This window comes from Tubulanus polymorphus, chromosome 3 (genome assembly GCF_964204645.1).
Source record: "Tubulanus polymorphus chromosome 3, tnTubPoly1.2, whole genome shotgun sequence".
Lineage (NCBI taxonomy): Eukaryota > Metazoa > Nemertea > Palaeonemertea > Tubulaniformes > Tubulanidae > Tubulanus > Tubulanus polymorphus.
In genome coordinates this window covers 1,768,083-1,791,871 of record NC_134027.1, presented here as the reverse complement: position 1 = coordinate 1,791,871, position 23,789 = coordinate 1,768,083, and the positions used below count along the sequence as shown (strand labels likewise).

The 23,789-nt window shown below is 38.9% G+C and overlaps 1 protein-coding gene across 15 annotated transcripts in view; it reads right to left on the bottom strand.

The window, feature by feature from the left end:
• Positions 1–23,789, bottom strand: part of LOC141901258 (protein MTSS 1-like) — a 33,827-nt gene continuing 10,038 nt past the window's right edge. For 2 of the 15 annotated variants that reach the window (XM_074788385.1, XM_074788398.1), the window contains exons 4-18: positions 19,817–19,901; positions 15,501–15,592; positions 15,108–15,188; positions 12,832–12,986; positions 12,320–12,472; positions 11,717–11,755; positions 10,540–10,683; positions 9,656–9,787; positions 8,661–9,105; positions 8,259–8,380; positions 7,080–7,091; positions 5,699–5,788; positions 4,177–4,363; positions 3,074–3,202; positions 1–2,555 (exon numbers count right to left, since the gene is read on the bottom strand). In XM_074788385.1, coding sequence (XP_074644486.1) covers positions 1,981–2,555; positions 3,074–3,202; positions 4,177–4,363; positions 5,699–5,788; positions 7,080–7,091; positions 8,259–8,380; positions 8,661–9,105; positions 9,656–9,787; positions 10,540–10,683; positions 11,717–11,755; positions 12,320–12,472; positions 12,832–12,986; positions 15,108–15,188; positions 15,501–15,592; positions 19,817–19,901 — 2,441 coding nt within the window. In that variant the 3' untranslated portion in view covers positions 1–1,980. The remainder of the gene's footprint in view (positions 2,556–3,073; positions 3,203–4,176; positions 4,364–5,698; positions 5,789–7,079; positions 7,092–8,258; positions 8,381–8,660; positions 9,106–9,655; positions 9,788–10,539; positions 10,684–11,716; positions 11,756–12,319; positions 12,473–12,831; positions 12,987–15,107; positions 15,189–15,500; positions 15,593–19,816; positions 19,902–23,789) is intronic. The other 13 variants (XM_074788391.1, XM_074788386.1, XM_074788393.1 and 10 more) reach the window with 13 other exon arrangements.

Genomic DNA, 23,789 nt, shown 5'->3' with positions numbered 1-23,789 from the left:
TATATATATACTAGTCAGTAGATAATAAATTTAAAACATGCAACAAATATTGTTCATTATTCTATTTCCAATAAACAAGATGATATAACGGTATTTAAATGCTTCGTATGATTATAAATATTGCCAGGTTTACATTCATTTAAAGATGATCTAAATGAATCGTTGCACTTATATTTTCAAGACCATGTATTTATGTATTTTAAACAACAAAGATTTTTCTGCCACATTGAATTCTTGATGAACCGCCCTCCGTCAAGTTATAGCCACATTCACGCTTTTGCTACTAGCCTGTTCTAATTTAGAACAGCCAAATGATGCTATGATTGACAGGCAATTCAAGTAGTTTCTATTAACACACAGAAAATGGCCTGTTCTAAAATTCAAAACGGACCTGGATCAGTTTAAATTTCTAAAATGACTTTTCACTAGTGTAGAAGCTGTTTTAACGTAGTGCGAATGTGGCTCATATACACAGCATTCAACAAGTAGAATGCGTATTTACTGAATTCACAATCAACTGCGATGATCATCACAGTCGTAAAAGTTGTCAGTTGGCAGAATTTTACAAAGTCTACTCACTAATCCTATATTGATAAAATTGTGTAGAATGGCATGATGACTTTGGGCATATGATATCTACCGTATTAGCTGGTAGATAATATACAAGTCATGGTTTGTGTGCTGTATGTAACCATTCATTTACATCAGTCGGTGTAAAATATTCATTAAAGATGATTGAATATGACCGGTGAATGTTGACATTGCACGGCAGCCCAGTTTAAGCAGACAGTGATTTGTCTTTGTGAAACTCCCGGTTTATGATGAGAGCTGTTACAAATATCGGTAAAAATCTTTACAATATTAGCAAAAAATGTATATATACATCATATATCAGTAATGTAAATGATTTCTATTGTATTTAACCAGTGTTTAAATCATCATCGTTTTTCTCTACGTTTATATAGAGTTTATACACGAACATAAAAGCACTATGTATAAATAAATTATGTGTTAAATACACGACGTCTAACAGCAGTGTCGACTAGACGGTGATGCACTAAAAAACACCTATAGCTTCTCGCTGATTTATTTGCTGTTCACACATTCACTTTTTGATGCCCTATTTTAGACAATCTCCCTCACCAGGGATTCGAACCTGATGGCATCGTGAGACTCTACTTCGGTACAAAATTCACTTTTTGATGCCCTATTATAGACAATCTCCCTCACCAGGGATTCGAACCTGATGGCATCGTGAGACTCTACTTCGGTACAAAATTCACTTTTTGATGCCCTATTATAGACAATCTCCCTCACCAGGGATTCGAACCTGATGGCATCGTGAGACTCTACTTCGGTACAAAATTCACTTTTTGATGCCCTATTATAGACAATCTCCCTCACCAGGGATTCGAACCTGATGGCATCGTGAGACTCTACTTCGGTACAAAATTCACTTTTTGATGCCCTATTATAGACAATCTCCCTCACCAGGGATTCGAACCTGATGGCATGGTGAGACTCTACTTCGGTACAAAATTCACTTTTTGATGCCCTATTTTAGACAATCTCCCTCACCAGGGATTCGAACCTGATGGCATCGTGAGACTCTACTTCGGTACAAAATTCACTTTTTGATGCCCTATTATAGACAATCTCCCTCACCAGGGATTCGAACCTGATGGCATGGTGAGACTCTACTTCGGTACAAAATTCACTTTTTGATGCCCTATTTTAGACAATCTCCCTCACCAGGGATTCGAACCTGATGGTATCGTGAGACTCTACTTCGGTACAAAACCCTGCCTGATCAGCCCGAGTATAGAGATATATGCGCGGGTACAACAGGCAATCTGATTGCACATGTACCTGCATACTATTCAGGCTCCACTCGCCGTGTTATTCGTACCAATAAGGATAATCTAAACCAATTAATCACAGTTTTTTGTTCCACATTTTCCGAAAACGTGCGCAAGATCATCATATACGCACAATCCTTGGAGCTGAACGATCATTCGTTTGTGGAGCGTGGCGTAAAGTGACTCCGTGTTTAATTTGGTTCATTAATGAATTACGTCTGGGATCTAACTGACGATTCAGCGCTTCTAGTTCTTCAGGTGGAGGAGGCAGTGGCAGGTCATCGTCTGATGTATCATCGCTTTGCGTAAGTGCAGCGAATTTAGCGTTTAAGTCATGTATAATACTAGCGTGTTGCGAACCGAATCCGTCTGCTGTCGGAGTAATGTCGTTATTAGCCTGATAGTGGCTAGTATCGGGAACTTCATAGACGTGGTCGTCAGGAGTGATCGGTCTCGGGTACGGTGGCCCGGGCTGCGCGTACAGCGATGACATATCGTTAGACATGCTGTGAGCCCGTCTGTGAGTCGGAGTTCCTTGCGGTGTCGTGCTAGCGCTACCCGCCGCCGAGCCGGGTAGAGATGAATCCATTCCTCGTGACCCGGACACCGAGGAACTACGTCGCACCGGAGGTTGAGGTTTACTAGGTAACGATCCTCTACGGAGAGTAGCAATATGTGAGTGTTGAGATGGGATTCCTTCAAAAAGAAAGGCAACAAAATCGTGAGACAAAACGAAAACATTTTCATCGAGAACATTTACTTACAAGTAAAAACTAACGGTCAAATTGATATTCATGTAATCATCAAATTCAATCTATTAATATCAGCTTATGTTCTAAGTAATACCATACACATATGTGTAGTATGATTGTTAAATACAGTAGTTGAACACCTTTTACCAAATACATCAAATCATGCAAACCCAGAAACAGTAAGTTATATGTTAAAGCATGCAAAAAGCTATAAAAACGATTGAATTGATAACGTTGATTAGCTTTCATCACTACATTGTACGCCTTGGTTCCAAGGTTCACTGCGAAAGGTCAACAGAGTTTTAACTAACGTTCGGGTTACAACCCAAACATGCGCCGTCGGACAGATTTCAGATAAAGCCGTGAAACATAGATTGAAATTATGTGTAACTATAAATGGAAACACGTTTCTAATGATTTTGCCGTCTTCAAACTGTGACTGGTGAAGACAGTAAAACACACCTGTAGTTGATACCGGGCGACGTGTACCACACTGATAACGACGATATTCTTTACTCATGTTCATATTTCGTGGTACCGTCGAAAACTTATCGTGGCCCAAAGACTCGAGCAATTCTCGAAAATCAACGTCTGAAAATAAGCGTAAAATGAAAACAAAAACGAAGAAAATTCAAACACACACACGACACCGAATAATCACATGCAAATTAAATGAAAGAGCCAGACAACAGTCAGAGAGGGGAGTGGGATCTGTGCTATAAACCTGTTTATCTTATGAGACCACAAATGTTTGAATAACTGCCAGAAGACTATTCTCAGACAGCCTTGCATTCAACCTTTATCCCTTAATAGCAATAAGCCATTATAGCCAATAAGCAAACAATCGATGTTAGTTAAAAACTGATAAGCTTAATGAAATAAGCTCGATTTCAGGTAATAGCGTAGATCTAATTAACCCTTTTCTTGCCAATGATTTAAAGCGTGAATTGCATGAAAATGCAACTACTAATTGCTTTATATCCGAGAAAGAAAAGGTGAAAAATAATTTATAACATATATAAAAGTACCCTTTGAAATTGGAAATGTGAGGCGTAAATGTATTTGAGAATATATATTTGAGCATGTTGAATATCAAGGCATACATCAATTAAATTAGTTATTAAGGGATCTTACTTCTTAAAAATGGAAACTAAAGACTAAGGTACCCCACAAGGTATCTACAGTTGAATTTATCAAAATCAAACCACATCAAACAGCAAGTTAACTCGAGATCAGTCCATGTAAACAGGCCCTCGGTACCCTAGAATTCACCAGATATACCATATATATATATATAAAATAAATATCAGATTCGTGCTTCATAATGATAATTCCTTCACCGATATCTTAATATAAAGTAATGATGAGATTGTTGTAATATTCTATTGTTTTTGAATTACTGTGTGCATGGACTGAACACAATATGAATAAAACGCACAATATTCAAGCGGAAAAATGGATTCAGAACCAGAAAGAATAAGGTTTATATATTGCCTTGAATGAAAAGTGAAACCTTGTCCATATAGGAATCGATTATGGACGAATAGAAGTCAATATATGAATACCTGTATTCTCACCAGCGGGAATTGTATCTTCAGAACATGCAGGAGTGTTGTTCATAGTACCGTAGCCACTGGAACATTGAAGTGACGACTGACTCGTCGCATGGCTTTCATACGAAGACTGCAACGCCGCAGTACTCGCCTCCAGCTCCTTGATTGCGTCGGCGAGTTCGTTTGAATTCGGAGGCATCTGATAAAAAAAACCAAATATAATTCATTAATACAGTGCCGCGAATAACTCGGTATAGCCAAATAATACTTTTCCTAAAATGCTAGAATGAGGCAATGCCACCTATATCTCCCCGAGGACATTGAAGATAGATATTCCTAGAAAACAGCGGGGTATACTTAATTGTTCTTAAACTTGGTAAGAATTGTTCGTTCAAGCCTGTATCATGCGAACAAGAATAGAAATCAAGATGAAAGATTAAACCTCCATCTTCAAAAGTGTTGGACATCTCAATCTCACCTGTCCCAATCGCATACACTAAATTTCAGGGTAATCCATCAAGAATTGCCGGCTGTATCGCGCTAACAAGGTTTCAAAGGGACAGCGCACACTTACTAAACTAAGATCCCCCCACCGGGGAGACGTAATAAACTGAACCTCTAAAATAATCTGAAAAGTTACTGAAACCAGTAAAAAAGATGGAAAACTGTCACCGCCGATAACCATCGCATGCATTTCACATATCAATGGTCAAATGTGATCACTGTCATTAAACAACATGTAACAAAACAACAAGACAGGAAAATAAGCACAAATAATGATGAACTGATTACATGTGAATAGAAGTAAGCTATTGATAGGTTTAGGCTTAGATTATGTTCTGGAATTAATGATGATTCAGTAAAATAGAAACCGGATACGGATAATTAACTGTCGATTAGCAAAACGAATATAATAGTTAAACGGTTATAAATGATTGAGAGGTACATTAGAATGACAAGTCTTTGTCTGCATGAACTGATTTTACTTTCAATTTGATATAAATCGAGAATAAATTCACCAGATAAATGAAAAATGTGTTGTTAGACAAACAAAGACCAAACCAGCATTTTTACCACAATTAACAACAAGCTGTGGAGGAAATATATGAATACGAAATGTTATAATGAGGAAATAACAAATTTAAACACAAATATAGCAGTAGTCTGTGTGAAATATCCTTTAATAACCACTACCATCTGAACTTATTAAATAGTTCAATGTTCGAAAGGTCTGAACAATTCCTGTACAGTCAACAACCGATGAACTGCCCGCCCATTGGTGATTTAGGATTTTGCCGGTGTAGAGAGTATGGCGGCATATCAGGGGTTAGTTCCCAGATAAAAATACTGATGTTTAGTCCTCTGAAAAACTGACATTAGGCAGGGGTGGCAGTATATCAGGGATTGACTGTATGCTTAAGTGAGGAGTAGAATGATTCAAACAAACTTTTAAACAACCACAGAATCACAGATGATTAAGGAGTAGGTATGTGATTATAGAAGGTATCACTAAAAACTATTCTTAGAATCTTGCCTGTAGAGACCAATCGGCTGCCGGGTCACAGCTTCGTAAAGCTTGGGTGTGGGCGTCTAGTTCGCGGATAGCCTTCGCAAGATCTACAGACTGCAGACGGAAATAGAAGGTTGTTAGCATACATGCAACATGCAACAATAGATGGCGCTGTGTAGGCTCACGATATTGTGCACTAAAGTACATCGAGATGGGGTTCGCTAGACGACAACATATTCTATAATAACCTATAATTAAACACTCTGTCCATGTTTTAATCTCACGATAAGAATGAATCGAATGTGAAATGTTTCCTTGCGCTAGCTAATACTCAATTCCTCAAGATGACTATAAGGATATAGTCAAACATAAAACGTGAGCTAGCTCAAGGTAACGTTTCACGCTCCTTTTTCTTTCTTATTCTGGGATTTTCAATCATATTCTGTAATAGTTTAATAACAACTCGATTTTCATTGAAACATCTCAGATAATTACGAGAGATATCGATAAAACATCAGTTCAATACATCAATACACGTCTAAATAATAATCAAACAATCAACATCAAACATAGATTTCATACCAACAGTAACGAGACAATTTTACCTGTAAGCTGAAGAGTTAAAGCATTTACTGGTATAAAAGTCTCATATATTGTGCGGGATATTCAAAACACCCAGTCCATTGAGATTGAAAGGATGTGCAAGACGCCCTATCAGTGCAAATCAGTCTCACGGCAAACTAACAGAAGAGAGGGGGGGGGGTGGAGGGACACAGCAGGATACAACCCTAAACTAGAATATATAACCCATAATACTGAGACAGGTAACATCAACAGAGGAATCATCCTACAACCAACCCGCAATCACATCAAATAGAACCGAGATGATTTATACAAAATTTTCAAAATCAAGTGAGTTAACCCTTTCAGAGCTGACGGTTTCATAACCTGAAGTGCTGGAGATAATTTGAAAATTTTGGGTAATTCCACCCTAGTGCGTTGTATAACGGGCATACTGCGATATTACATCTATCCCGTAATGCCTTGTAATGTTAGTTACTAATATTTACAATGTTTAACAGGTGCTGCCATCTTTCATTAGAGATTTTGATTAATTGATAACTACATAAATACTTTGGGGTAGGCGGATTATAAGGTGGATTGATTATACACCGTATAGTGGGGCACACGCACTGAAAGGGTTAAGTTTAAACCAGTTAAAGTGATTAAATTCAGTTATAATTCAAACAATTAATCTACGATCCACCAATTTGTTATTTGTTATAAGTCTATTTATAGTTATTTGTCTTAATAATCGCCACGCGAAGGTATACTATGATTACGGGAACTGTTTCACCATGGAAGCCACATGCAGTTGGGTTAGGATTATATTTTTACGACCAACCTCTTCGTCCTGCTGTTTGAGAAACAGAAAACAAGAGCAAAAACAGAATAACATGAATCTCATAGCAACGATAGTATATCATTAACAACAATTCATTCAAATACATTCAGAGATCCAACCATATTTCATACATTTGTTAGTACTCTTATTCACAGGCTGCACATACCAGGTAATTCAAAGTGAGCAGTAATCGTCCATTCTATTTCTAAGTTATAATTGCACAGCCAATGAATATTACATCAATATATACACATATAACTCAATAATAACAAGTACAGTTGTTATCATTCTATTGATGATTTTAGTCGGTCAGTTTATAAATGACCGCTAACACTGTGTCTCATCATGCATCGAAACCCAACTGAAAACAATAATACATATATTTAGAGAATAAGAGTAGAGTCTCGAGTCTTGAGATCCATGGCCCGGTTGCACAAGTCGTGACTTAGAAGGAACAAGTCTCAGACCAAATTTGTTCTATAGCTAATCAAACAACTCAAGTCCAGTCTTTAAAGACCACCTTCGACTTAAGTCTTGACTGGGCAAAACCGAATTCAGCAGATTGAACGTACCAATCAATAATGACTGGAGACTTAGTTTACATTTAAAGTGGTCATCCATAAAGCACGAGACAAGATTTTAGATTCCATCATATTCATATTTTTGTGCACTTTATGGATGACTTCATCAGAACCGTTTAAAACAGTGAAAATATATCATATCGTACTAAAAACGATGATCGGGCGTTGATAACATTCACGGCATGCTCGCTACCTGGAAATCAAAGTCCGGTTCAACAACCGGTTCGGGATCGGGTTCTTCACAAACCGGTTCTACTTCGTTTTCATTCTCACAACCATCTTTACTCTCCTGTAAATGACGACCGTTAGAAAAACGAAGACACAATTTCTCGATGGAAAAAAACGAACTAAAAAATAGAAGTTGAAATATCAACCGCAGAAAATGTTGACCGTGGAATCGACTGCAAAGAGAACTGTGGTTATAGATTTGAAATGATTTAGTAATACATTGTTTTTCTATCAAACATTCTTCGGAGGAAAACAAAACAAACAAATGAAGCATAACATAAAATTGTGACAGGAACTCATTGTATATAAGCTTATCACACACTATTTAAGCCAGATTTAAGTAAAGTAGGTAGTGGGTAGATATATTTACCTGTGCTGGGAGTGACATTTTCCTGGGAAGATGATGAGGCATCAGTTTCTGAAACTCCTCGTGTTGTTTCTCTATTGCCATGTGCATCAAATCATCCATGTTTACGTACAAGGCTTGGTTTTCTATAAATCACAATGAAATTTCGATGTATTGTTTTCATTAGTTGATGATCTTTGATAATTTAACTATGACAGGATAACGGCAACTTTCCGTCCATTTACAAATCCCCTGAGTTTTCCATGTGATTACACAAAATTTCAAAATTTTATTATTCATTCATTTCATTGACTGATAAATCATTCATGTACTGATAAAGCAATATCAGAATTCTCAGAGTTTTCCTGGTTTTTGATAAAATTTGTCAAATTCAAGTTTTCCAGGTTAGTGGCCACCCTGACCTACCCATTCCTGGAACAATTGGCGGTGCTACAGCTTTTGGTTTAGGTTTAGGTCCGAGAGGCGGACGATCCGGTACCATACTATCCCGGATAGATGTTGAAGTACGTCTGACTCCGAGAACGGGTCTGGCATATTGCGAAGGCGTGGTAGGGGCTGAACTACCCTCCATTTCGGCATTGGTCGGTGTTTTGGCATTTGATCCACCATTTGCGTCTGGCGGTTCGAATGTTTGAGATGTCAGCGGCGGTCTTGCATAAGTACGTTCGTAAGCCGATGAAATTGTATGCGGTCTTTCAGCTTGTTGAGATTCGGTTGTTTTTTGTTGAGGGTTTTCCGGCCAGTTTGTCCATGTTGACTGCGCAGATCCAGGTCCCGGATACGGTGACGAAGGCGTTGAGGCTTCACTCGAAGTTGTACTCGTGTTATCTCCCAATGAATTCTGCGAGTTCTGTAGAAAACATCAATAATTAATCATTGAGTATCATTTCATTGATTTTACCGAAACAAGTTAGAAAATATAGAAGCGCTTATACAATACCGGTATACGTAAATACATTGAACATGAAAAAATGACACATTCAAATTAAACAACCATAAACCTTGTGATTGAGTATCAAACATAAGTGAGTGTAAATACAAACTGAGGACATGCCACGTGAATAACATATATATGAAATTATAGTGTCATAAAATTATAAATAAACAACACTTAGAGAATATTGATATTTGTACACGGCTTGTGAATCAGTTACTTCTCGCGATGCCAGCGAAATGCCTGTTTGCTTTAGTCTTAAAGCCGAGTCGAGCGTTAATGTGCTGTTACCGGTCGGGGTAAAAATCCATGTCAGGGAATGTGCTGTTTTACTAAGTGGAGGTGTGCTACGAAAGTGAGGAATTTTGGAGGTGGGAGAATGTGCTATTCCACTGAATGGGGGTGAGGAATGTTGGTGGTAGGGGGAAGGGGGGGTGAGTTAAGCGAGGTCACAACGGTCCCATACCTGTCTACGGTTGAGTGCGGCAGGGGAGTGCGTTTGCAGGAACAGTGTATCCTGCGAAATAAATCCCGAATCCTGGGACGATACGCTCGTAGCGCTGGTCAATCTCATCGGTCCACCAGGCAGAGGGACTTGCTAAACGAAGCAAAGTTAGAGAGAGAGAGAGAGAACAATGTAATGTAGCGATGGTTAAACATTCTCACACTACGCAATCACTAAAACGCAGTCATAGACAGCGATAAAATAATCACAGAAATAATCAAATAAATCAGTTAAAATACGAATACGATAAACAATGAGTAAGTCCGGTGATTGATCATATTCCTTCAACTTCAGTGACGTACAGTGAACTGACTTACACATGGTCGACTGTATTTATAAAGACACGAGAATCACACTTAAAACACGTAATTTCTGAATCAACTCATTCTACAACAATATCTCCAAATTTCAAGGGAAAAACCTATTCATTATTTGCTGAATAAAGTATGGATTTAGAATTGTCAAAATACGATGTTGGACAACGGACAGTTCTTATTACAATCACACCAATCGCACAAATTCTCTCAAAGCTCTCGATTTACGAAGTGCTGCCATCTATGTGCAGGGTATTGAAGTTTATGAATGTATAACATGCATGTTCCTTGTACCCATGCTCATGCGGCAGTATGCCTCATTACTTGAGATATTACATTTATTACGCTTATAGTCTCCGACATCAATGATTACGAGGGTGAATTTTAGTAGTTCACAGAGAATTTTAGGACTTATGTTTACAATTATTTCTTCGGGACACCGGTGCAAAATAGAGAAAATAAATTCGAATATACGTGAAATGTATAGAAAAGATAGCGTTGTTAAGTTTTGCGAGTAGCCGGAGATGTTACCTGAGTAGAGGTCATACTGCGACTGCGATAATGATGACTAGGCGAATGAGACTTGGTCGAACCACTGCTTGAACTCGTTATGCTACTTATACTGCACATGCTCGACTTGCGAGAGCCGATAGAACTCGGTGAACTGGGAGGAGTCTGAAGCGAAGCAAACACCCGACGATCAGTACAACAATATTTAAGCGGTTACCAACGCACAATGACGGCAGGCGCAGCGGAGAGGGGGATGTCCCTCGCGGTTACCGACGCACAATGACGAAAGTCGCGGCTGAGAGGAGGATGTCCCTCGCGGTTACCGACGCACAATGACGACAGGCTTGGCTGAGAGGGGGATGTCCCTCGCTCACTCGGAGGAACTTAAGCTTCACACTTCTCATGGAAAGAGGTTTCGAATATTAGCATGTAAGATGCATTCCCTAATGCTGCTATCGGATTGAGTTTCGTTACTAAATTAGTTTACGAATAGCTACTAGGATGGGCGGGTATCAAAATTAATTTCTCTTAAAAAGATGTCAAATGACAATTAACAATATGTGTGGTGATCATGCATCATTGCTGCTGCTGCTGCTGGTACAATCAGGTACAATCAGTACATGCGATAATACACGTGCTTCCAATAGACACAAACCAACAACCACATCATCATCAATTATACAATAAAGTCTCATAAATCCATGCATCTCTTTAGGTACATCATTTCTATGTTAAATTCAATATACAACCCCGGATTTTCTGTAAGTGTGTGAATGCATCTCGGCACTGAGGCTTGAGAAATGAAGATTGCATCAGGGCAAACAACCTCCAGCAGGCGCACCAAAGCTACTAATTCATTAGTATAGGATACAGTTATCATAGCAGAATACCCATCATTGATCAATGTCTGGCTAAAATAGATCACATTAATATCAGCTTAGAGCAATCACTGAGTCAGTGGATTGTACAACAAATGGATGATGGCTTCAGATCTTGTCAGTTTTGGATGTTCCAGTGAAATACTGCACAAACTGACATTGATTCAATAGGTATTCAGTTAATCAAACAACCAGATAAGGTTTATACTCGGTGTATACAGGAAGCTATTGGTACAATGTACCGGTATATTTTTTGCTGTGCTGTTCTGTGAAAAGTGGTCTATTATAAAGCAGCGTTTATATATATATAACTAACTAACCAGGCTAACTCGTGTTATTGGTTTATAATTAGTCCAGTGCTGAAATACAATTTCATTAGAATTCAATTATTGCTTAGATTAGAGGTGCACAAACTAACTAAAGACTGCGCAAACAGAGCAAAAAAGTGCTCGATTACCGGGTATCTAACTGTTTACTGTCAAGTGTATCATATACTGTTAATCAGCAGATTATGATCTGCATCAGTCAGCGGTCAGCCACCAGATACAGATCTAAGGAGGCAGTAACTCTTAATGAATGAAGTGGCCTTAAAAAGACACCCTTTCAAAGTCGCTTGTAGATGCAGTAGTAAATATGGTCATAAGACGCATAGTCACTTGCCACAACTCCTGCATTGAGCACATATTTTTTTACCAGTGTGCGGGGGGGGCCTATATTCCATGCTTGCGACCTCTGTTTGATAATGCTTCCTTATTCAGGGTTCAATTCTTCATGGCCTTTTCAGTGCGCTAACTGAACGACATGACCCTAGCTCCGCCTCAGGCCACTGATTCTGATACCTATTGAGTTACACAGTAAACAGTAGATTCGTTTGAATATATTGATGTTAGTAAATTATGAATATTACTATCAGTAAAACTTACTTGGAAAGCTCGCACAGTATCTGAACCCTTGATATCCAGTATCACCTGTTCACTAGCTGGTGGTAATTTAAACGGTTCTTCGCATTGCGCGCTCAAACCTTTCATGATTTCTGTCAGATGCGTGATTTCAGATAGCATACTGATTTCTTCACTCTACAGCGGAAAAAAATATGAGAAACAATGTCAGGGATGAAAATGCAATGAATTGGACGAACCCAAATTGATAAAAGCCGCGTTCACACTATCGCTAGTTCGTCAGTTCTAATTCGGCCCACTGGTCCAGCTAGACGCAACACTGTGATTAACAGGCAATTAAAACAAAGTTTCTATCCACACACAGAAATGATACGTGTCTCTGGTCAGTCTTAATTAGATTTCTAAAATGGAATGGACCAATTTAGAACGGACTATCTATGAATGAGTGTGAATGCTTGGTCTATTGTAGATTGGAACAGACTGAATGTGTAAATGTAACGTGAACGAGGGTCTGACCCAATACTGATATTACTTACCACGACTGGTTTCAGGTAATTAATGAAGAAACAGAAACGACTTCGTTCTTCAATCATCGCTGATCTCACCGCGTTCTTCCCAACATTCTCCAGATTACTGTATTTCTCATTCAAATCTTCAGTTGCCGAATCTAACTGATTCTGTTGTCCTTTACCTTCAAAAAGAAAACTAACTTGAAAGTTTATTGACGCCTTGAAAAATAACACATATATATATATATATATATATATATATATATATATATATATATATATATATATATATATATATATATATATATATATATATATATATATATATATATATATATATATATATATAGTTTGATATTGTCGACGATCACCAGTCGAGCCCCAATATTGATGATGTAGTGCACATCCACCCACGCAATACACTATCAGTTTCATGAGGAAGTTCAACTCTGATTTTTGGTTGGATGCTTTCGCGTTTTCAATGAAGCCAACAATTCAAACTAAACCGTTTCGAGCTTTAGTTCCACAAATCTCGACTCAAAAGTTCGATAAGTTCACTTCCAATTTTAACCGCAAACCAAGGAACCCGGTGAATTACTATATTAACTTTTTTCCCAGACCAACTGATTAACAATTATATGTGAAACACAGAACAGTAAATTAGTGATAATCTCTCATTTCTATGTCATACAATCCACAGAATTAGCGATCTCATAAATTCATTTAGTGCACAGAACTGCCAGTCACGGGCTACAAACAAAAATACTCAGAAAACTGAAAATGGTATTACTGTGTTATCGGAAAGCGCGTTCTAAATATAAGTGACAGTTATTGAACTAAATAACAATAAATGTCAAATTATGATAATTACGTCAAAATAATCATCGCTTCAACAAATAACAGATAATAATCATCGAAATTCTTTCACAGAATCATCATTTCAGTATATACCGGTACTACTATCATAACATTAGTTAATGAGCATCAGAAAAAAAAATAAATATAGATACAGTATTTGAAGTAATAGAAATAGTTGAATGGAACCTAATTCAATCATGTCACATTATTTTCAAATAGATAACACGATGTAATTCAGAGTACGAACTAACGCTAAAAGCTTTCATGAAAGAAAAAACGCAGTTTTCTCTCTCCGATAGCCGCGCGAACAATGTGATTAAGTGTTTAATGTTTGAGAGAAATTCCATTAGTCTTATTATTCACATGTATATAAACAATAAGATTGGCTTCATCGATTATCATTAAACGTAACACGTGCGAAAATCTGAACCATGTGCTTTAAGTACAGCCGTCTGACTTGACGTAAAAATACTATTTTTCTTCTAGGAATCTTTTAAGAACCACTTTCAAGACGGTTCAAAGAACGTCAACATTGTGCGGATAACTAGTCTTTACGAGCTCCCCTGTAGGAGTTTATGCCAGTAAAAATTTGTAACTTTGAATAAATGAGACAGATCTACAAAATTCAAACGACTTGCAATGGATGTTATGTCGGAATGGCCACCCACTCCTGAGGCACACGTTTGTAAAATGTTTGGTAATGTTTATCAATAAATTCAATGTGTCACTAGGAAAACAATTGTTATAAATATTATGACCGAGTGCCACACGGTGGATATTAGATCGTAAACATCACGGGTCAATATTCAACGTACAAATCAAATACAAGCAGAAAATCCTAAATGAATTTCATTTCAATGCGGAATTCACAGTGCGATACATGCGATAACCATAACCAAATTGATGTGTTAGTTTACAACAACTTTATGAGAATAAACTCAAGTGATTTGAGACTAGAGTTCAGAGTATTTAATGCTGGAGATGACGTTGCTTATGGCCGCGATCACACAAGTGTTTTCGACACAGACAATATTTTGCACGGGCCAATCACTCGCACTGGTGCCAAATGGGTCAGTGCCTGTTTGACAGGGACTAAATTTGAGGACCAGGCCCGTGCCAAGTTTAAACGCATCTCAAACTATTATGTGTGAATGCTATAATTCGTTCCGGAAGTCACTCACCTCACTTGCCACTGCATCATTTTGATAGCATTTCAGTAACGAGTGAGTGATTCACATGTGAACGTACTCTCTATTTCAGCTCGGGCCCAAACTTGACTTGGGCCTTGTCTGGGCCAGTTTGACCAGGACAAAAAATGTGTGATCACGGCTTACAGGAATATTAGTGCCCCATGCTTTCACCAGCAGAACTTGCTGATGTAAAGGTTAGACTGACAGTGAAACAAACACTGAAACCAATGCTGAAAGTTTTAAAGGGAACCTTACATGTACCTTTCTTGAACTTCTTTTGCAAACGAAACGTTTCTGACGCAGATTTCTTCATTTCTGCTTTAGCTTTTTTCAAATCTGAAATTGACATTAGAAAAAACTTAACCGATGAATCTTTTAAGTATTTCGTTGGCGCAGGACGGGAAACAAAGCAAAATGATGTCAGTTATCAACAGGGCTCTCGTTAAACTGGTCTAATACATGGGAATTAGCTGATTGTCTGTTTGCCTATATCAGTTATTGGGTACAATTGTTGTCAATTGGAGCCTAACAGGACCGGTTAAAACTGGAAAACGGCCAAACAATTAGTTCATTTTTAATCATGTCTAGTTTATCGTTAGATCAAGCGACTATTTGAACTACAGCGCTGATCTCGGCTACAAAACAAACCTTTCGTATGATCTTTATCGAGTTGAGTGGCAGCTTTCTTCCATTCTTCTATCTTATCCTGAAGCGGTGTCACCATACATTCGACCAGCGCCCTAAAGTTACAAAGAGAAGATACGAATTAAAATTCACCCATCCACGAGCGACGAGTATAATGATTAAAGCTAACGACTTGAAACTTCGTGATGAAGTGTTTGTTTTCAGCAGATGTATTTTTTTCCAGCTTTTATCGATTGACGACTACTTTTAATTAGAAGAACACGACTAGCGTCGAGACAACAGACGTATCGGAATAAAAATAGTGGAATCGTAATTAATACGAGACATGACAAGACTTTTTTTTATTAACTACAATGAGAAGAAAGTTCTCAGATGTTTCTAGGGTTTCTAGTCAATGCTACGTAGTTATAGTATGTGCAATAGATTATATCATTCATATTCCATCTATATAACACCTCATTATCTTGTATGTATAAATAATAATAATTAATAATAATTTATTGAGCCTAAAATCCATATAAAATATGCTCATTGGCTTTACAATATAAAGACACAATTTAAACATAAAGATAGAAAAAACAATTTACATCATTAGTTAAAAGCTTTAGTGAACAAATGGGTTTTAAGTTGCGATTCAAAAAACATCAGTAGAAGGACTAGATTTAATTGCATCTGGTAAGGAGTTCCAAAGTAGTGGGGCGGAGTAAGAAAAGGCCCTGTGACCCGCAGAGACTAGATTGACACGAGGGATGACTAGAAGTGATTGACTGTTTGACAACATAAACATTCATTAGTAATTCTAAGTCCTCAATTTATTTCTAATCTTTCAATGTTTTAAAACTGTTCAGTTTTGACACCAATCTGCGGGACACGTTTTTACTTCGTTCTATGTTTGTTAACCAATGTTTTAGAGTTGATTGCTCTATATGAAAATAGCAGCGCTATAAATAAATGTGGTACATCAGTAAATGCTCTACATTATGATCGATATAAAACGTGAAGCAAATAAGTTATGATTATTGGACTAGTGAATGAGTTGTTATTAGCGTTAACCTCCCTCACTCACTCACTCACTCGCGAGGAGGATCCTCGGCAGACTTTTTCTACCGGAAACCATTACGTTTTTTAATGTCAGTCGTTTATGAATAAATGATCAATTCACGGCACAACATCAAAAACAGCTCTTCACATCATTTCAAAATGAGCCGTGTAAACCACATATATAAATATACAGGTTATACACGAACTCCCTGATGAGAGTTCATTCGTTTAGACTTATTGCACACTGGATCATATCCAATTTATGGCGTTGTAGTAAAACACCTTCACTTTCTAATGATTTCTAAGAATCATTGAAGCCTGATTAGAAGTACTCATTACTTCGACGAACTGACTGTATTTTTTGTGGAAAACATTAGCAAAAACATCCTCTAGTCAATGTGGTGGTTTCTGATTATCAGAGGAAGTGTGCGCATCCTCTGGTTTACGTAGGATGGTTATTTTTGAGGAGTCGTAGCTATCACTGTGCGCGGAATTAATTCCATCAGTCACAGTCAGTCTCAGCGTATGACAATAGTTAGAAATCTGATCATCTGAACAAAAAATATCAATACAGATAATGATCCGCAGCGACTTATGAGATGGATTATATTTCTAACTACTAGGTCTACACACAACTGAAACGCAGTTTTGTCTTCATAATCAAAACAAGCATAAGAAAGACTTGAATATATTCAACCAAGAAATGAGCGGGAGTAAAATGAACACCAATCATTTCTGGGTACGAAAAAAAGAAAAACCTAAAAATGAAAGTGATTTCATTCAGTGCGGGCAATAACAATACAATGTTTCACCGATGTATGAACTTTCAATATAAGCCAGGATTTGACGAGTATATAATCACATTGACCATTCCACCGCAAACACATCCCTAAAGCTATCATATGTACAACTACATCATCAGCATCGACCTTGGAAACTTTAACAACAAGAGGGAGAACATCAACAGCCTGATCACAATCCGGATGGATTTAAATCTCTTAAACCTGGAACACAGGGATATAGGCGCAGGGCTCGTATTGTTTTCGTTAGTCGATGATAAAATTCTTACATCGAACAGACATCGAAAACCTCAATAATTATATCATCGATTCTACATCCAGTGAGAGCTACTTATAACAGCTTCTCACGCGTGTAGCTAATCTACAACAACATCCTCTCTTTCCTCCTCACCATCTCTCTCACTTCTCTCTCATCATTTACATTAGGTGTGAGATTATCTCGGAGAGATTTATCCCGAGAGAGATCACGCGCCGATAATCTTCATTCGGAATCAAATTCAGGAAAATTAGACGATATGGAGATGTAATAAATCAAGATCTAGTCGTAGCGATGGAACAGAGCTTTTACAGATCGCTACGGACAGAATTCCTAAATGACAGTTTGTTTTTATCAAAGGCTCGGCGGACGGCAAAGGAATATATCAACAAATAGATTGTCATCGGAAAAAAAAAACGGCCTGATAGTTGCAGCCATTCCGGAGTCGGGGACAACGACAACCGCTGGGACAATGTTTCCATGGCAGCTACCGCTACGAGTCATCAATCTAAAAAATAATCTTGACGTCGAGTGCCAAAAATCAGTCCACAATAGAAATACCTGTAATTATTGTTCACAGTATAATCAAGCAGAAATATCCAGGGGTTTAAAACGCATGAAATTGCTATAGAAAGGTGTTATTAGTAGCGATTAGGATAAATCACCGCTGTTTTCTAATAACCTGTCTCTTTTATTTGAATTATTGCTACATTTAGTAATGAGGCGGCTTAATGTATGAGTAACGCAGCAGACCGCTGCCACCAGCGAACACACATATACTGTATTATATCAACTAAATGCATTCAGTTGATAAAATGTACATACATTTATATACAAATGGTTTAACTAGGATCACTTAATGGATATGAAATCTTATTGATGGTGATGTAAGGAAGTGGAATAGTACATCAAAGAGGTGTACAACGATAACCACACTCAAACGTGGTGAACGGATAATAAGATAAAATCCCACTATTGACAGATTATTAGAATTTAAAAACAAGAATTTATTTATTCAATCAAAAATATATGAAAGACACGACGTTTCGATCTCACCCTAGAGATCAATCAACGTCGTGTCTTTTATATATATTTTTGATTGAATAAATAAATTCTGGTTTTTAAATTCTTTTAATCTGTGAATAGTGGGATTTTATCTTAGCACTAGGTGTAACTGATGGTATAGATAATGGGGTAGCACTGGAACAGTGGAGGACCCAGTCTCAGTTGCATCGGGGGGGGGCATCTGAAGGTGGAAGGCACCCTAGGCACTGCTAGGCGCTACCAGTGAACTGCTAGGCGCTACCAGTGAACTTATTTGCCAGCCGTTCCGATAAGGGCTCTTTTATCACGGACTCCATCCCGATATGAGGAGGTGATGCGATGAATCCAATAACAGACTGAGACTGATATCATTCAGCACGATGCGATTGACACCGCAAAATAGATGCATATAAACCAGAAGATACCGGTATATTCATAGACACTTACTACGCATCCTGATTAGGAGAGACCGATACTCGCGCGCTTACAGGACGACTTCTCATAATTCTAGACGCATTCATGCAGGTCTTTAGTTTACTGAATACCGATTCACTTTAGATATTGTCTTACAGCTAGCACGTGTAAATGTGCGGCGGTCGAGAGATGGATTATTTCAGCTATGCGCGCGAGCGCGAGTCTGTCATATTGGTCGCTACAGATACCAAATTAATGGTAACTTTACCAAGTATAATAGATAATGGTGATAATAGATAATAGATTATAATGCCCATTTTCACATAAATCTGACTTTCTAAGCTCAACAGTGTGGCTGCTTCCAGCCCATTTACATCCTCCCCCGGCAGGGATTCGAACCTGATGGCATCGCGATTGCCACGGCACGAAACCCTGCCATAATCGACCGTGTGCGCAGATACATGCGCAGTTCAGATGACGTTTTATTTTAGCCCGGGTTTTCCCATTTATAGTTCTTCCTTGAAATTTGCCTCAACGATTATACAACGAGCAATCTGATTGGTGCCGCCAGTTTTCGTTCGGATAGCTGCGCATGTACCTGCGCACCCGGTCTACTGATGCAGGGGTTCGTGCCGTGGCTGAGTGTAGCGATGCCATCAGGTTCGAGTCCCTGCAGAGGGAGGATGGCCCATTTACAAATACCCTTCCATGATTTCCACGTTAACAGTTTTGACAATAATTGTGACGGTTTTTTTCATACTTACGAATTGAACGTCTTCAGTTTCATATCGATACTTTTGTGTCTCATACAAAGTCTAGTAATAGCGGCTCCGATCTCTCTTGTAGCACCTACAACAATCAATCGATAAATATTCACTTTTTTATCACCAGATCATAAATATCTTACCGCGGATCATTTCAGTAATGGGTAATAATAAATAGATGGAGCAAAATGAACCGAGAACCGAGAACATTATTGAATTAATCCGTATAGAAACTGAATATATGAGATTCATTTTTCATGTATGGTAGATTGCGTTTTATAGAGTGAAGGGATAGGAATCAGTCTCATCGATATAACGCTACATACACACAGTATCGACTGACTGAACCAGCAGCTCATCACCGAGTGGTGCATGTAATCATACTAGCATCAGGGGATTCACATCTAAAACCATAGATATTGTCGTACAAATAATGTATTAAACACCAACTCTATGATTCTACATACATATAAAACCAGATCCAATCATGAGGACTGCGTCTCGAAAACAAACAGCAAATAAATAGGTTTTAAAAACTCTTTTTTTTAAGGTGACTTCAGTATCAAGCCGAGATCAAACTGGTACCACATGTGGGTGTGCCTGTTCGACACGGGCCGCATTAGCCTGACCATCAAAAACATTCTGGCACAGGTCAAATACTCCGCTCTCCCCTCTCTCCCTCTCTCCTCTCTCTCCCCCTCTCCTCTCTCCCTCTCCCCTCTCTCCTCTCTCCTCTCTCCTCTCTCTCCCCTCTCCTCTCTCTCCTATCTCCTCTCTCTCTTTCCTCTCTCTCCCCCTCTTTCCTCCCCTCTCTCCTCTCCTCACTCTCTCTCTCCCTCTCCTCTCTCTCTCTTTCCTCTCTCCCCCTCTTTCCTCCCCTCTCTCCTCTCCTCTCTCCCCCTCTCCTATCTCCTCTCTCTCTCTTTCCTCTCTCTCCCCCTCTTTCCTCCCTCTCTCCTCTCCTCACTCCTCTATCTCCCTCTCTCCTCTTTCCCCCTCTCTCCCTCTCTCCCCCTCTCTCCTCTCCCCCTCTCCTCTCTCTCCTATCTCCTCTCTCTCTTTCCTCTCTCCCCCTCTCTCCTCTCCTCACTCCCCTCTCTTCTCTCCTCTCTTGTCTCTGCTTCAATTAAGTGATTCAATAGTTACACATGACGTGTGTGATGTATTTTCTGTAATGCGTCTGATCGTCACTAATCATTGAGTCTGATAATTACAAGCGTCCAACTTTAATCCATCGATTTACACCAGAGACAGACGCGCATCATTCTGAATACTGAAAATCGATGTGTCTAACACATAAAAACCACAGATACAACTCTCAATGAAACTAACTCAAATAAAACCGATAACCTACTGAAAATATCATAACCAACAAGAATGAACACGAAGCACTGATGAGATCAATATTAGGTACAGATAGAAATAGAGTTCATTTAGATCGCCGAGAGACAGACCAGCAATTTCCTCTCCATGCGATAATCATATTTATATATGGTTGATAATATCCTATACCAATCATCCAATTATAGAGTGTAATATTTGAAGAAGACGTTATGAGATAATTAACAGATTGTATGTCGAATGCTGTAAGGTATGAATACAGGTAAACATGGTATATCAGGTTCAGAGCTGTGAAATAGAATTACAAATTATAGATTGAAACATCTAGAGATCAGGTGAACTTCAACAGGTCCCTCTCACTCTCTCCTCTCTCCCCTCACTCTCTCTCTCCTCTCACTCTCCCTCTCCCCCTCACTCTCTCTCCTCTCTCCCCCTCACTCTCTCTCCCCTCTCACTCTCCCTCTCACTCTCTCCCCTCTCGCTCTCACTCTCTCTCTCCCCTCTCACTCTCACTCTCTGCTCTCTCTCCCCTCGCACTCCCTCTCTCTCCTCTCTCCCCCTCACTCTCACTCTCCTCTCCGTCCCCTCTCACTCTCCCTCTCTACTCTCTCTCCCCTCGCACTCCCTCTCCTCTCTACCCCTCACTCTCTCTCACTCTCTCTCACTCTCCTCTCTCACTCTCCCTCTCTGCTTTCTCTCCCCCTCTCACTCTCTCTCTCTCACTCTCTCTCCTATCTCACTCTCTCTCTCCTCTCTCTCTCTCTCCTCTCTCATTCTCTCCCATCTCACTCTCTCCTCTCTCTCCTCTCCCCTCCCCTCTCACTCCCTCTCCCCTCCCCTCTCACTCTCTCTTCTCCCTCTCCCCTCCCCTCTCACTCTCTCCTCTCCCAAATTCATTCTCAATAAATTCAGTTCAATATCAAAATATTTAAATGGATATCTACTTATGTATACCCTAAAGATCTACGACCTTAACCATGAACTGATACATCGTATACTGTTAAATTCCACAGTATCGTTATCTCGGCTTACACAAGTCAAGCGAATACATTGGTTAACCAGGTGAAGAATTCATGATTTCCTCTCACTTTCTCACAATGAAGTCTTCTCTGAAGCACAGATAGAGAGAGAGAGAGAAGGGAGGAAGAGAGATCGGAATAGCCGCGATCAGTCTGGTATTGAGAGGAATGACGTAAATACAACATCAGTAAACACCTGTTCTGTTTAGAGAATCAGGGATAAAACAATACAAAAACCGCCGGATAATATTGAAGATAAGACGGAATAACATCTCTCTTTCCCTCTTAGATACAAGTAAAATACTTGACTAGAGAAGCAGTGAAGTATCAGACCTGAAACTACCGGGAACTTGTCGCTAATTCCCATTTTCTATTACCTATTTCTATCTTTCAATAATTATATGGAGTTCTTGGAATTAGAGAAGTTCAGTCTATTGATATTTTGTAATAGTTCATAATCCTTATTTTCTCATTATATTCTAGAAGTATTCATTTAGAATTGTGCGGTGGAATTCTCAAGGTAAACAGAATGAAAGGGAATTTGCTAATGAAGTATTTGACAACCAAGTCTCCACACATGACTGGTCGGCATTGACCGGTCTCATACAAGACAAACTTCCTAACAGGAACAAACACTCGAGGTCAGTGGTCTAGTGGTTTGCACGCTGGGCTTCGGAGTGAAAGGTCCCCGGTTCAAATCCTGCATTGGATCCCATGGGTTGGATATTTCTCAGATTTTACCAAAAAGTTGGCCTTTTTATGGAAAAATATCAAACTTCATTTTTTACAGTTACTTCATTAAGAACAGAAAACTGATAAATTATGAATTGAGGTACACCCTTCTCAGGGTTGTATATTCATTTCGCAGCAATCTAATGAAATATTCAGAAATGAAGTGCCCTTCACTGAAAGGAAACCAATATCTTGAACGATTCCTTCATTCCCCTTTACAAGACAATATTATATAACAGTACATGAGACGCATACTTCAATATTACCAACACGAGTGTATGCCTAACTCAGCCTAACTCAGCCTAACCCTGCCAACTCTGCCTAACTCTGCCTAACTCTGCCTGACTCCTGCCTAACTCTGCCTGTCTCTGCCGAATTCTGCCTAACTGTGCCTGACCCTGCCTAACTCTGCCTGACTCAGCCTAACTCTGCCTATCTCTGCCTAACTTTGCCTAACTCTGCCTAACTCTGCCGAACTCCGCCTAACTCGTCATATTTCACCACTTTTCCATAGCAATACAAGCAGGCATATAATAATTTTCAAAAAGTGCTAGTTCTATATCAAACTGCACTAAATTACTCATGGTTTATACTATTTTCTGTCTTTGATTTTCCACGGTAGGAACTCACTAAGGCAGAAAAATGAAAACTCTATTTCAAAATGTACTTCAACATCTTTCACTTCATCACTACATCTTTCACTTTATCATGATATTCATCATCTTTTCAATGTTTCCACATCCTCTCCTCATCGGCGCAATCTATTCTGAATTCTGAAAGATATCGATTTATCTGCATCCCACGAACATCCCTCGTCTCCCCCTCCCCTCATCTCCCCCTCCCCTCATCTCCCCCTCCCCCTCATCTCCAGCACGCCGTAA